The 14,839-nt window shown below is 32.5% G+C and overlaps 1 protein-coding gene across 1 annotated transcript in view; it reads right to left on the bottom strand.

Moving 5' to 3' along the window:
- Positions 1-1,377: 1,377 nt before the first annotated feature.
- Positions 1,378-14,839, bottom strand: part of LOC107456778 (sushi, von Willebrand factor type A, EGF and pentraxin domain-containing protein 1) — a gene marked incomplete in the record, with an annotated part of 48,712 nt that continues 35,250 nt past the window's right edge. The window contains 7 exon segments of the mRNA XM_071179522.1: positions 1,378-1,689; positions 3,014-3,208; positions 5,914-6,093; positions 8,754-8,930; positions 10,573-10,710; positions 12,994-13,152; positions 14,758-14,820. Of these exon segments, the coding sequence (XP_071035623.1) occupies positions 1,469-1,689; positions 3,014-3,208; positions 5,914-6,093; positions 8,754-8,930; positions 10,573-10,710; positions 12,994-13,152; positions 14,758-14,820 (1,133 nt within the window).

Raw genomic sequence — 14,839 nt, 5'->3', positions numbered from 1 at the left:
TTAAAAGGATATACAAAAACTGTAAACCTTTCAATTCAAAATTTTTTCGATTATTAAAGAATAAAATAATAAAAAATAGCAAATTCTCACTAAAAGTTATTTTTGCATGTAATTATCTTTCGCTAAATAAATTTCCTTAATTGCCCTTAAATTTTTTTTTAATTTGCTTAAATATAGGGCGAAGTACTCAAAAAGTAAATTTAAAAGAAAGGTGTATGTTTATTCAGGGAAAATATGATTTCATGCCTGATTTCGTCATTTAAAATATCACCTGCACTAATTAATTAGCATATTTGAGGTTACCTTTCGAACCATTAAGATTGAATCCTAGACATTGAAGATCCGATCATTGAATCAAAAGTTATTTAGGGTGGTCCATTTAATTTTTTCCATGTGGTACATAAAATCGTGCCACTGCTCTGATATCCTGGCTTTACATGACCGATGATATGTGACTATCTATGCCATAATATTATTCACAACCTTCATAATATTACTTATATTTGCTAAAATATATTCAAAAAATTGTAAACGCAAATTTTTAATAAATTTAGAATACATATTTGTAACTAAATATATTTGTACTCCACCGAGTCTTCAAAAATTTTTATACAGGGTGTTCTTTCAAATGGCTTAAAAGTGGTATATAGATAAAGTAAAAGGGTTATGCAGTGCAAGATGAGAATACATGCAGTTCCACCTGGTGGAAAACTGTGGAATTAACATTTTTATATCGAAGTTTGTTCAGGGTGTAGCATGTTTTATGTTGTACTTCATACATATATATCGTTTAGTAATGAAATATTTTTTTTTCTCATTTTTTCTTCTTACAGAGTTTGAAGAAAATGTAAAACGCAGATATATTCTGTACATTATAAAAATAATATTTAAGCTAAAAATTGATGTTATTGCGTATTCAAAAATGTCCGTCTAACGCTTTCGTTAACATTTTTCGCTATCATTATAGACTCGAATTTTCTTTTTGATGATCGAAATTTCTTTTCCAATTGGACCATTGCTAGATTCTATTTTATAATGCCAAGTTGAATATTTGTTTATATTTAAAGTGAAAGGTTTTTCAATAAAAAGATTATTTTTTTACACTGGAATGCTCAGCTATATTTTCAAACAGAAATATTTGTAGTTAGATAGAAAAAATAACATGTTACACGATTAATTTTGTGATACCAAATATGTATTAGAACTATATGCTTTTGTTTTGAATACAAATGGAAGGTAAAAGCTATCCAGGTTAATTTATTATCTTAATAACCTAATCCAGGCTATATTCTGGATAGTTTGACTTTATTTTGCTATGCTGTACATAAAATGACAACACAGAAGAAAACGGGAGTTGCATTGAAAAGAAAAAAAGAATTCTAAGTTGGCAATTTTATTTACAAAAAAGAAAAAATGTATACTTTTTCATTAACACGCATCTTAAGGAAATACAACGTTTGGATTCTGTTCATACCACTTCAGTCAGTGAAGATGGATCTACGCATGTCGGTATGGTGTTTTCAGACCAACCGTCTCTCAAACACATCAGTCTTTCCACTTCAGCACTCAAAACATGTCCTGGATTACAATATAACGATACAAATTCGCCGAATCTATAGAAGGCCCTTTCGGGATCAATTATTAGATTAGAATCTGCAGGTACTTGAATCGATGTGCACCCGGGTACACCTGGAAGAAAATTATATTACGTTATATTGATAAATACATTTTCCATTAAAGAATTTACTTAGTGCATAAGGCCAGGATAGCCTGGTCGGTAGGGAGCTGGGCCCATGTCCGAGAGTTCGTGGGTTCGAACCCCGACGGTCGAAGACTTCCCGTGCAGTAAAGTGGCGTTAAATCTGGCGAGTGGCAAAAGTCTTCCATGTACCCATAACAAATCAATAACTCTGGGGGTACTGGATTGGAGATCGATCGTTCTCTGATTCAGGTCAAAATTACGATCTGTGAATGAATGGATGGGTCCGCCCTATAAGCGGGTGCGATGCATAGTGTGGCAGAAGTCGAATTCTTGGCCATAGATGGCGCCACTGAAAATCAAGAAAGGCACACTCTGCCTTAAATTCGCTCGGTTTCACCAAGCAGGCTTGCCCGTGTGGTAAGTGGCATTAGAACCAACCAACCAACTTAGTGCATTTAATGTAGAAGAAGGCAAACTTTCAGAAGGAATAACCTGAATTTTTCTTTATGTTTCGGTCGGTTAGTTTCTTTTTTATTTGAAATAGGCGAAAGGTTTCGAATTTTCACAAAACACACAGTAAAAAAAATTATCATCTTTGCTCTTTAAGAAATATTAAAAAATGTCTCTGCCCATTAAAATTCACAGTCAATCTCTTAGATTCCAAATCTCTTAGATTAATCTCTTAGATTCCAAATCTCTTAAATTACAAATCTCTTAGATTCCAAATCTCTTAGATTAACGGACACGAATATTTTTTCAGCAGCACTTTAAAATGCTGCATGCCGTGAATTTTACTGCTTATGAAATAACTGGCGAATGCCCACATCTTTCAGGAAGGAACTTTAGCAAACCACTAATTGAAGACCCTTGACTGACGGAGCCAATTACGGTCAAAGCTATAATACTCTTATGGTCAGTAGTGGGCAGCTGCTGCCTGACACCGTCCGTATTTTAACTAAGAAATTTTTTAAAGTGCATTTATGAAATAATTGCATCGTGCGTTAGAGAGCTCAATTATGGCTTGTATTAAATAAACTGTTGGAACACTTTCATCAATGGAGTACCCTGAATATAAAAAATAGCACCCTAACACTCGCAGCTAAAGTTTTATTACTAAAATAATAAATAAATAAAAATAAATAAATAAAAATAAATAAATAATAATAAATAAAAAATAATAAATAAATAATAATAAATAAATAATAATAAATAAATATTAATAAATAATAAATAAATTAAATAAATAAGGTTATTTAAAAGTTTTTCAATATAGCACCAACTACTAAACATTAAACTTTATATAAAACTCACAGCTAACTTTAGGAACCTCCCAGTCCCCATTTCGACCGCACTTAGCAGTGGCTGGTTCAGTTAATCTCAGATCACCTTCACAAGTGAGTTGCAGCTCAAAACCGTATGGCAGAGTCCCGTTGGTGACGTTTATCATGTTGGGCACAACATTTTCTGGAACGTGTTCAAATAGCTTCTCCATCTGGCAACTGGGCACTAAAAAAAGAAAAGACAATATCTAAGTCTGAAATTAAAGTCTTTTTCAAATAATGTAAAAACAATTATGTTATTTAAAGTAAATAAGAAACTTAAGTGCAAAATTGTTCACATTCATTGTATAACATTTATATTTATAAACTTTCGACCAATGTATGAGTTTGGCACTCTCACAACATTATAGTAATGGAAAATGTAGTACAGAAGTGTAGTTTTAAGTGTGACCAAATGTCATGGAAAAGGGGTAACTAAGAGTACAATTATATAAATTCATTCAAATGATTACATAAAAAGGTAAGAATCTCGACAAAATGCGATTATTTTCTCCTTATTTCTCTTCTGAAGAAGATCAGATCTTCCGCATCCAGCTTGCACCGACCACAATGTTGACGTGAAATATCCTCAGTGGTAGACGGATCATGGTATAGAATCCCTTTGCCATCTGGCTAACCATGGGAGGTTCTCGAGGTCTTCCTCTCCATGTAACGCAAATCCGGATTAGTTCCATCAAAAAGTCCTTCACGAAGGCAAAATTTCTCCCAATACTTGATCCAGGAGTTCCCTTGTCTTCTGGATTGGGTACAAAATTACAAGGTTACGGAGTTGAATATTAGTAGCCGTAGATCCAAAAAAGTTGGGTCGGCTGTTCAACGACGGTTATAAAATAAAATGCATATAGGCTGCTAACATGTAGTAGCCCTAAACCAACTGGTTTCTGTAATGCATAATATTTCGCTTGAATTGCTTTAATAAATTTTTTTTCTTTCTTAATCTCTCTTATTTTCTTCGAGTATTGAACTTTTTTGAAACACTGGTACCATGACTTCAAGTAAATCAGTTAGCTTCTTACCGATATTTTTATTTACTTACTTTTGGTTCAAATTTATTTTAGAACACTGTTTAGCCTGTTTATCAATAGTATGTTTAGTTTTATATATTTATCTGTGTGGAGTTGCGAGTGGACACCTAAGGTGTCTATTTGATACGAGAAAAATTTCAAAAGTAAGGTCTGGTGCAAGAAATCAACTGTTTTCATTTATATCATTCCAAAGGTTATACGTTTGTCTATTTTTCTACACAATCGCTCAATTGGTAGATGAATTTTTGTAGACGTTGGACAATTTTTGAATTTTAATGCCATACCAGCCACACCATGCCCTTGAAAAATCATTAAATATCAAAGAGAATCTGATACACAATGGGACCTGAATCGTTTTCAGGTCAAATGCTCTTCAAAATCCATTGCATGTCAAGTTCAGATACTTGTGTTTTCTAGGTTTGTGATATTCCATGGAAACCGTTACAGGATATTTACAGTTTCACGAGCCTCAAGGTTGCCGTATTTAAACCAGGCCAGGAAAAGCAAGTCTTTATTTAATTTTTTTAAACCACTGAAAAATACCAGCTGAAATAAAAAAAGTCAGTTTCTTTAAAACAAAATATTTTTCAAAAACTTAGATAATATGATTGAGTCATAATGTTAATTAATTTCATTGGTGTGATTGCATACTAGGAACAATATGGAACATCAGTTTTGCACTTTTGAAAAACTTGTTAGTTTAAGAAAAAAAAAGGTTTAACTTTTGAAGCGTCGAGAGGAATGATTTTAAACTACTTGGAATCATAATAATCAATTTCCCAACTTTGACTACCAAATAAATTTTTATTATCTCTTAGAATAAATCTGACAGTTTTATAGAAAATTCCTGTCAGAAAAAGAAAAGAGAAAAAGAATTGGCGTAATTTCTGAAAATCGTTTATGCTAGAGCAATTTAAAATACATGGGTGTTTAAAAACGCTGGTATATTTTGAAACGTGACTGCAATATGTTTAGAGTGATTTCGGGCGGGTTAAGAAAATAAATAGGTTGAATTGTAGCATAACTACTGACAATTAAATAACTGGCCTTAAGTAAAAGCACTAAATAAACTCCAATTTTGAAAGAAAAGGAACTTAAAAAAACAAATTTGAGTAGAAAAATATTATTAACGCTAAACTGTACAGTAAAAATTTAAACTAGAACAGATATTTTATGATGTAGTTACGTTAATAAAATGTTCTAAAATCTAATTTAAATAAATATCTTATTGTATTTGCATGTCAAAAGTTTAAAATGCAATAAGATTTTAATTATTAGTAAGAAGAAAACTTACACTTGCAGGCTGGTACCAAGCCTGACCATTCACCGTTCGGAAGGCACATAATGAAACTTTGACTAACAAAGAAATTTTTATTATCTCTCAGAATAAATCTAACAGTTTTATAGAAAATTCCTGTCAAAAGAAGAGAAAAAAAAAGAATTTCTGAAAATTGTTTATGCTAGAGCAATTTAAAATACATGGGTGTTTTAAAACGCTGGCATATTTTTTGGAACGTGACTGCAATATGTTTAGAGTGATTTCGGTTGGGTTAGAAGATAAATAGGTTGAATTGCATCATTATAACTACTGACAATTAAATAACCGCCTTTAAGTAAAAGCACTAAATAAACAACTTTGAAAAAAAAAAGAACTAAATAAATAAATTAAATTTGAGTAGAAAAATTTCATTAATGCTAAACTGTGCAGCAAAACTTTAAACTAGAACAAATATTTCACTTTCATAAAATGCTCTGAAATCTAATTTAAATAAATATCTCTGTGTATTTGCATGTCAGGAGTGTGAAATGCAATAAGATTTTAATTATTAGTAAGAAGAAAACTTACACGTGCAGGTTGGTACCACGCCTGACCATTCACCGTTCGGTAGACACTTAATGAAAGAGTTTCCCTTTCGCACACTGGGCTGGAAGCAATGAAAAGTTGCTGTGCTGCCTCTCGCTCGATCCTCCGGACTATATGTGATCAGCATGGTGCCAGTTTCTGGCAATTGTGGACATCCTTTAGCTGAAAATCATTTAATGTATCATTTTTAATGCATAATGCCACGACACAAAATAAACGGGAGGGACCTATTTTAAAATTAAAATTATTTTTTATTAAATACTTTACACAACTGGTGACCAGCTGGTGATGGCCGTCTTGAAATTTTAGAATTTCACACATCTCAATATTTAAACCAACTAAGGTTTAAGCCAATTTATAAGATTTAATTTGTACTTAATCTTAAAATGTGATTTGACATCATGAAATGCAAAGCAATTGTAAAATCAAGGAAATTTTCAAGCAATGAATAAACGTTAATGCGTCAATTTATTCTCTATAAATTTTTCTATACCAAAATGATAAATGATTTTAATAATTTTTATTAAGAGCAATGATTATATACTTTTGAAATTATCACACCGACTAAAAATTTAGTAGAATTTACATGAATAACTGGGAAAAAACTAAAAAATATGTGTAAATGCAATTTTTCTTGATGGTGAAATTTTCTCTCAGTCGATTTCGTAATAGAGAGAATTCACTGTGTATGGGTCTTTTAATATTTTTATACTTCTTTGAATCAGTTTTTAATTACACTGCTAGATAATTGTTAAGGAACAACTCATTTATGTTAAGTAACGTTCAACCACCAATAACCGTAAAATCAAGCTCAGAAGACGTGGTAGAGCTGGTCTCGTTATCTGTATAAAGGGCTAATCTGTATACCCCACAATCTCTTCATTCATTCGAAAACTCATGCTGTTAGGTGTTTAAACAATATGGCGTAGCAGGTTGTTGAGCTTATTCCTGTGAAATTCAAGGTGGTATTGCAACAAAGTGCAAATATCAGCAAGACATCACCTAAATTCTTACGATCGTGGGCTAGTAGTTGGACAACTGGAAGCAGGATAAAATGTCACCACTAGGGCCACAGTAATGCTTTTGTCAAAAAGTTTCATCTCCCGATTAAAAAAAGGCGCTGAAGCTGGAGATGCTATGGGAAAGCATGCCAGTGGTCGTGGTAGGAACACAACACCTCAACAGGATCGATATGTATTCCTAGTGTCAAAAAGAAACAGAAATGTCACACCTAGTAAGATAGCTGCAGACATTGCAACCACAAGTTTCTGCCAGAACAAACTCATGGTGATTAAATCAAGTTAGTTCGTAGGCAAAGAAACCTATTTGATGCATCCTGCTTTAACTATGCCCTCGTCGAGAAAGACTGCGTTGGTGTAAGGAACGTATTGGTTGGGGTAACTAGCAGTGGTCCAGAGTAATGTCGTCCGACAAATCCAAATTCACTATGGCAAGTGATTCTGGCTATCCCTTAGCGTGGAGAAAAAGGGGAACACGCTGTGCACAGCAATAGGCTTATGCACGGTATCGGTATGGCCCAGGCGTGCCTGTGTGGCCAGGCATTGCACAATGGCGGAACATCGCTTCACATTTTGAGCGAGATAGCGCTACATCCCAGCGGTATTACAGAGAGATTATATTCAGGATCATGTTCGTCTTTATAGGGGTGTGAAAGGTCCAGAATTTCTGTTTAGAAACAAAAATGCACAGCCACACAAGAACGCTGAGGTATCGGTCTCACTAGAAAGTGAAGATATTGTCCGTATGCAATGGCGTGCCTACTCCCAAGGCCTGAATCCTATAGAGCCTGTCTGGAATGCCCTTGGCAGGCGTGTTTCGCAAAGAACGCTCCTTCCCCAACAGTGAAAGAGTTGACAACCGCCTTGAAAGAGGTATCGGACAATATCCCCCAAGAGCACCTTGATCCTTTAGTGGACAGTTTATAAACTACAGATAGATATCAAAACATGCATTAGTGGCAGAGGTAATCATACATCTTACTGAGATAATCATACATGTTTGATTCTGGCAAGAAGACTGATTTTTCGTGATTGTTTGGAAATCGTCTAAGCATATATTTTATATTTAATTTTATTATTTTTCGATGTGATAATATTTGTACCTTTTTGCATTATAATAAATGCACATTGTCTAATGTACTTAGTTTTATTTCTTCAATCAATGTCTATAATAAATTTTTTTGAAAAGGTAATTGCTCCTTAGTAATTGTAAAGCAGTGTAAATAAATTCCCTTCAATCCACTTTTATTGTTTGAAGTAAAAAAATATTAATGTTTATCAATCGTCATTTAAGTAAATTCAATAGTTTAAAATAACATATGCGTTCTCCTTTATTATTGTTATCTACTAAACTTTTATTACGAGAATCTAACAATTTAACAAATGTCCAGTATACATATAATTTGTAAAAGTAACAAATATAATAATTTTTTTACAGCTGTTCTAAGGAGCATATTTGCTCAATTCACACCCTCTAAGGAAACATCCAAGAAGTTTTTAAGAATACGACTTTAGAGACAGTTTTCAATAAAAAACATCTGTTGGAAAATTTTACCTGGGTTGACCCACAATGTTTTTGAGTTTTTATTGAAAGAGGAAAGCATAAAAATATATTTAAACATTATTTATAAATTCGTCAAACGCAAAATCAAGTTTAGAATTTATATTTTCTCACTAACTGTTTCAGAAGTAAGTGAAATTCTTACTACGAATTTAAAACTGGCTAAAGTATCCTCATTTGACGGTAGATTCAAGGTAAATACAAGTATAAACTAGTAAATTTGCATGTATTTGGCGACTTACAAACACATCTGGGAGGATGTCCAGACCATTCCCCATTTGACAAACAAGTTAGCAGATTCGGACCTTCTAATTTCGTATTAGAGTTTTTGCAAGTGAACAGTACACTGCTATTGATCTCTTGCTTATTGTCATAATGAATATTGAACTCTTCGCTCTCATCAAACATTTTGCACTTGGCTAAAAGATTAACCAAAGAAGAAAGCGTTAATTTATAAAAATAATAGGTAAAAAATTAAATTTCTAACTAAAAAATATTATTTATAAAAACATTTGTATTGTACACAAGTATTTGAAAATACTTTTAACCCCTTAACGATCGGTTAATTTTCAAGAAAACGGTCATAAAAGTGCCTATTTTTTTGGCTTTTGTATTTGTATTACGCACTTGATTAGTGCTGACATCTAGTTTAAAATAAACTAACTATCTACAATTACCTTAAAAATATCCTGGTACTGCCATCTGGTGTGTAAAATGAATAATTAAATGTTTTCTGGGCAAAAGAAATGAATTAGTTTTATTCTTATTGGCGAGTTACTACTGAACACTCCAACCCGTCAATATCACGGGAACGAGAAATGGAGGGCGAAACCTCACTCCCTCATTTTCACGGGAGCGAGAAGGAAGGGGTTAAAGTGACTTGGAGACATGCACTATCTTAAAGACACTGGATGTAATAATTTGGTTTAGTACTAAATTTAATCTTGTTGTCCTGATTTAAACACAGTTATCTAAATTTTATTTTATTCCATTTTTGACTTAGTTTGCATCATTTCATCAGTTTAACTAGAACCCGTAATGTTGTTTGGTGCCGTGCCGACGATGTCTACTCTTGTACCATTGAACAGAGTCGTCATAAAGCTGGGACGAATGGCCTAAGCCCCTCGCGGTTGGTTAGAAATTTATTTTAAAAGTTATAAAGTTTCATTTTTTTTTAAAAGTTTGTTTTTAGAATTGAAATTTGCAAATCTTGTTTTCTATTCCGAAATATAAATGAAATATTAAAAAAATCAGTAGCTAGTCAAAAGAGAAGAAAAAAAATGTTAGATGAATAAAAATATGGAAGTAGAAAATAAGATTCATTTAAACATCTTTAGATGATATGTTTAGAGGAGCATTTAAATGTATAATTTCTAGCTTAATGCAATATGAAAAAATATTATTAAATTTCAAAAAAAGTGAAAAAATATTGAATTGTTCATTTTTTTCTAATGAGATTCAAAATTTAAAAACCAAATTATACTTATTTCCATAATACAGCTAGATATTTGGGATTCTAACGATTCTTTTACCTAGGCTAACTACAGAATGAAAATGTTAATTTGGGCCCGCAAAATGCAAAATGTTTTCTCAAGGGTAGCAAAAATTATAGCGATTGGTAGGCTCTAAATAGATGATAAGTTCTGATAGATGATATGAGACTCTAAATAGATGATATGATAAGCTCTGATAGATGATATGATAGGCTCTAAATAGAGAATATGAAATAGATGAAACTCATTGACTATATATATATTTTTTTTTGCTTCGGACAACATTTGATAACATTCAATTGACATTCGATAATTTAAAACAATTTAATAATTGAATCCCAGTTGTTCTAAAAATATTTTCACTGCTTTGCTTTATCATGAAAAAGGTTTCTAAAAATTTCGGCAACCCTTAGGTTACAATGCTTTGTTGCATTCATTATTATTTTTTTTTTTAAAAAAGATTATTGTTTTTCTATCAATTTACAGTTTTTTCTTTAGAAATTAACACTATACATCCTTACAATAAGTTAATTAGTGCATTTTGATGAAACAAGAGAGCTATACTCACCATGAATACATATCTGAATCTCACGTGCTCTATTCCCTGAAACGGAGCATCTATAAAATCCGTTATGCCGTGGACTTGCATTGTGAATTGACAGAGTATTTAAATATGTATCATATCCATCCGATTGATCAAGTGATTCTGCAAAGGTAATTAAATTAATCAGTCTAGATTTTAAACCAGTGGTTCTATTTTATAATTTTTATAACCGTCATTGAAAAGCCGACCCAATTTTATGGGTTTACGACTACTAATGTTCAACCCCGTAGCCTAGTAATTTTGAACCCAATACGGAAGACAAGGGAACTACTGGATCAAGTATTGGGAGAAATTTGCATTCGTGGAGGACTTCTTGATGGAACTAACCCGCATTTGCGTTACATGGAGTGGGAGACCACGAGAACCTCCCACGGTTAGCCTGACGGCAAGGAGACTCTAACCCATGATCCGTCTACCACTGAGGATATTTCACGTCATCACTGTGGTCGGTACAAGCCGGATTCGGAATTCGTATCGACTGTGATTTGAACCCGGTTCGCCTCACTGGAAGGCGAACGCTCTATCCCCTGAGCCATCGCGGCTTCTTAAACCAGTTATTTGTTTTATTTTTATAACCGTCGTTGAACAGGAGACCCAATTTTTTGGGTTCACGACTACTAATGTTCAACTCCGTAGCCTTGTAATTTTGAACCCAATCCAGAAGACAAGGAAACTTTTGGACCAAGTATTGGGAGCAATTTCCCTTCGTGGAGTACTTTTTGATGGAGCTAACCCGCACTTGCGTTACATTTTGAGGAAGACCACGAGAACCTCCCACGGTTAGCCTAATGGCAAGGGGACTCTAACCAATGATCCGTCTACCACTGAGGATATTTCACGTCAGCACTGTGGTCTGTGCAAGCCGGATACCGAATTCGTATCGACCAGCCATCGCCGGGATCGAACCCCGGTTCACCTCATTGGAAGGCGAACGCTCTATCCTTTGAGCCATCGCAGCTCTTAAACCAGTGATTGAATGAATCAATAATTTAAGATTTTTATCAAGCTCTTATTCAAGATCACGAACTTTAACCACCATTGTATGCATATTAATTTTTCAGTCGTAAAATGCTTGATCGAAATATATTTGACTCAAATATTACAATTCCGATTTAGTATTCGCTAGAAAAAAAACAAAACATTTACGACTTTTGTAACTGATATTAATTTAATAAAAAAAAATTGAAAATTTTTATTCTTTATGGAATGTGATTTTAGTTCCAAAAATAAAGTTCTGTATTTATCAAGTATGACGTTATTCATAATCTGAAAAAGAAATTAATTTGTAATATTACTTTCTGCTTTTTAAATTGCCAAAAAGGGATTTATTTTAATGTGACAGCTTGCGAGCATATTATACAAATCTTTGTTCGCTTTTTCATAGTTGTAGGAAAAAAGTATATAAAATTGATAATAACTCATTAACTGTTGAAAAAATCTAGACCATCCTAAAAGAATTTTTTAATTTATTAAAAATTAATTAATTTAATGAATAAATTAATCAAAAAAATAATTAATTAAATTAATTGTAATTAATTAAAAAGTTCATACGCTTTAAAAACATATTGAAAAATAGTTTATTAATAATCTAAGCTCATTTTGCACTACATATATGTAACAAAAACGTCAAGATTATATAAAATGTTAGATGTAAAAATGAAATTGTCACAGACTTTACTTCTGTGCAATTTTCTCTTCTTCTATTTGTAATTGGAGAGCTAAGCGTTAAATTATAAATTTAAAAAAATTAAGACACTTAAGGTAAAGATGACGAGGTTCGATTTAATTCTACAGCATTAATTTTTTTTGCCAAATTTCGTAGATTAGTGGATGCAGGTACCGAGAATGCCAACCTTCAAAAGTAGCATTCTAACGAAAAGCAAAATTATGATTTTGAAGGACTAAACAGGGGATAAAAAAAAATTGAAGTATTCTTTCAATTGGTGATCAATATAAAGTGTTACATGCGAATTTCTACTATCTCTTTTATTTATTATTAAAGTCCCGCAGTTGACTGATCGTAAAGACACGGTCAGTAAGGGTGACCACTTTGATCAGCATGCGTAGGGACCGAGGGTGTGCGGTATGGGCCCTCGTTAAACTGTTCTACCGTGAAGTGCTCGACTTCGCGTGCAGGTCATCGGGATACCAAAGCAGGGGAGGCATCCCCTCCGCAGAGAATCAAAACTGCGATGGCATGTCTTCGGATCATCCTCAGGGATGTTTCCCAGACCGTTGCCAATAGCCCATCGTGCAGGTCTAGTGCGAGGTAAATCAAGTACCTACCATTTATTATTAAATACCTTTTTGAACTTTTGAAATTCTGCTAATTTTTTTTCTCCTAAATTTTAGCTTAAAAGTTTAGATTTGAAGGTTATTTCTTACTAAATGAAAGTAATTGGTCGGGAACAGTTGTAGTCCAAGACGGATAATCTGCAATGCCATTGCTGATGCAATAAAATTTAACATCTGCTCCTTGGTCTATAGTCAAAATACCACCAGGAAGGATTTTCTGGTTACTGTCTAGATTAATGATGACATCACCTGAAAATAATAAATAATAATAAAAAGGAAATATTTAATTGCAAACAAATTTGAAGAAGAATACGCACTTTAGATGCACAGAAAACACTATAACTTATCTAGTAATGCTCGTGTTTTTTCATTTTTGCGCATTTTATAGCACATGTATGGGGAGAATTCCAATCATTCTGTGATGAAATTTTTTTATTATTTTCCTGTGAAAAGCTCTTGAATAATAGTTTGAGGCAACGTAAGTTTTGTTGGAAATGTTTTAAATCTGTTTTCAGCAATTTAGCAGCAAAAACAAGACGTTTCGTGGAGCAGCACATGTTAGAAAATTCTCGAAAAAAGTGGTTAAATAACAATTTAATTGTTATTTTACCATATTCCGCTAAAGCAATCAAACAACCTTTAAAAAAATGATATTTAAACTGTCAGCTGTGAGAAAAATCGTTTTTGTCAGTTTTCCCCTAATATGGTTAAGCAACCAGAATTTTTTTCGCGCTAACTAGGCTCACAGCCAATAAGAATCGTGCGCACGTTCTTCGAAAAAAAAGAAGCTAAACCAAATAAAAAGGACTACGAATTCATAAATTTATTTTCCATCATCGGAAATCTAATACAACAGCGGATGACTAATAATCTTATAGTAATAAGCATGAGGTGAACATCTTATAGATGAAGCCACTTTGTTCATGCAGCTGTTTACAGTGCGCAAAAAATAATAAATAAATAAAATTAAAAAAATAAATAAATAAATAAACAGACTTTCAATGGCTTTGTCGAGAGAGAGGTCCAAAGTTTGGATTAATGTTTGTTAATATTAATTTTTACGTATTTTGCCACATCTTGAGAACATTTTTTAACGAATTGAAAAATTTTTGTGCACATAATTATAAAATTTGTTTATCCAAAGATAATTCCATGTAAAAAATAACTTATATTAAATATTTATTATGTTTCATTATTTTATTTAATAATAGCGAAAAAAATTTTGAATTGTAAGATATACAGTTTTTTTTACATAATTTTACGTGGTAAAGTACAAAATTTAGGCGAAATCGGTCGCATAGTTTCTGAGAAATTGAATTGTAAAAAAATGTATTTAAATGTATTTAAAATATGTATTAAAAATGCAAAAAATTTTTTTAATTACCTATAACTAACTAAGTCACACTTCATGGTTAACCTGACGAAATACAATTCACCCACAACCCAATTCTTATGTCCAATACTTAGTGAAAAGCTTAACATAACCTAACTCCAATGTCCAGTTTAATTTAATTTTTGCGATTTTAAAATCATGCTAGTTGTAAATGGTTTCAAAAGAAAACAATACAGTATAGTTTTCAAAACAGTTTAGTCTTAATTCTAGATTTTTTAACCATACCAATTGAAAACTGTTTCAAACACGTAAAGCTAAAGAAATGTTCCAAAGAAATGCTCCAAAGCGTAAACTTTATGGTTAATTGGATGCACATACTGCTGCCGGTTCTTTTACCGTAATTTTAGAATCAAAATTCTAACAGTGTGCCATTAAAAATTTGAAAAAATGGTCACAATTAAAATCTTTAATTTTCTTAGTTGGTGCAAAATCTCTCAAGTATATCAATAAAAGTTAGGTACCTCTTACAGGCACTACACAACTGGGATATTCGGATGAATGCCAAGGTCTACAATTCTTGCAAAATACCTTTTTGAACTTTTG

The sequence above is a fragment of the Parasteatoda tepidariorum genome, chromosome 4 (assembly GCF_043381705.1).
Source record: "Parasteatoda tepidariorum isolate YZ-2023 chromosome 4, CAS_Ptep_4.0, whole genome shotgun sequence".
In the NCBI taxonomy this organism is placed as follows: domain Eukaryota; kingdom Metazoa; phylum Arthropoda; class Arachnida; order Araneae; family Theridiidae; genus Parasteatoda; species Parasteatoda tepidariorum.
The sequence above is the reverse complement of the archived record's forward strand: the minus strand, read 5'-3'. Positions and strand labels throughout refer to the sequence as shown.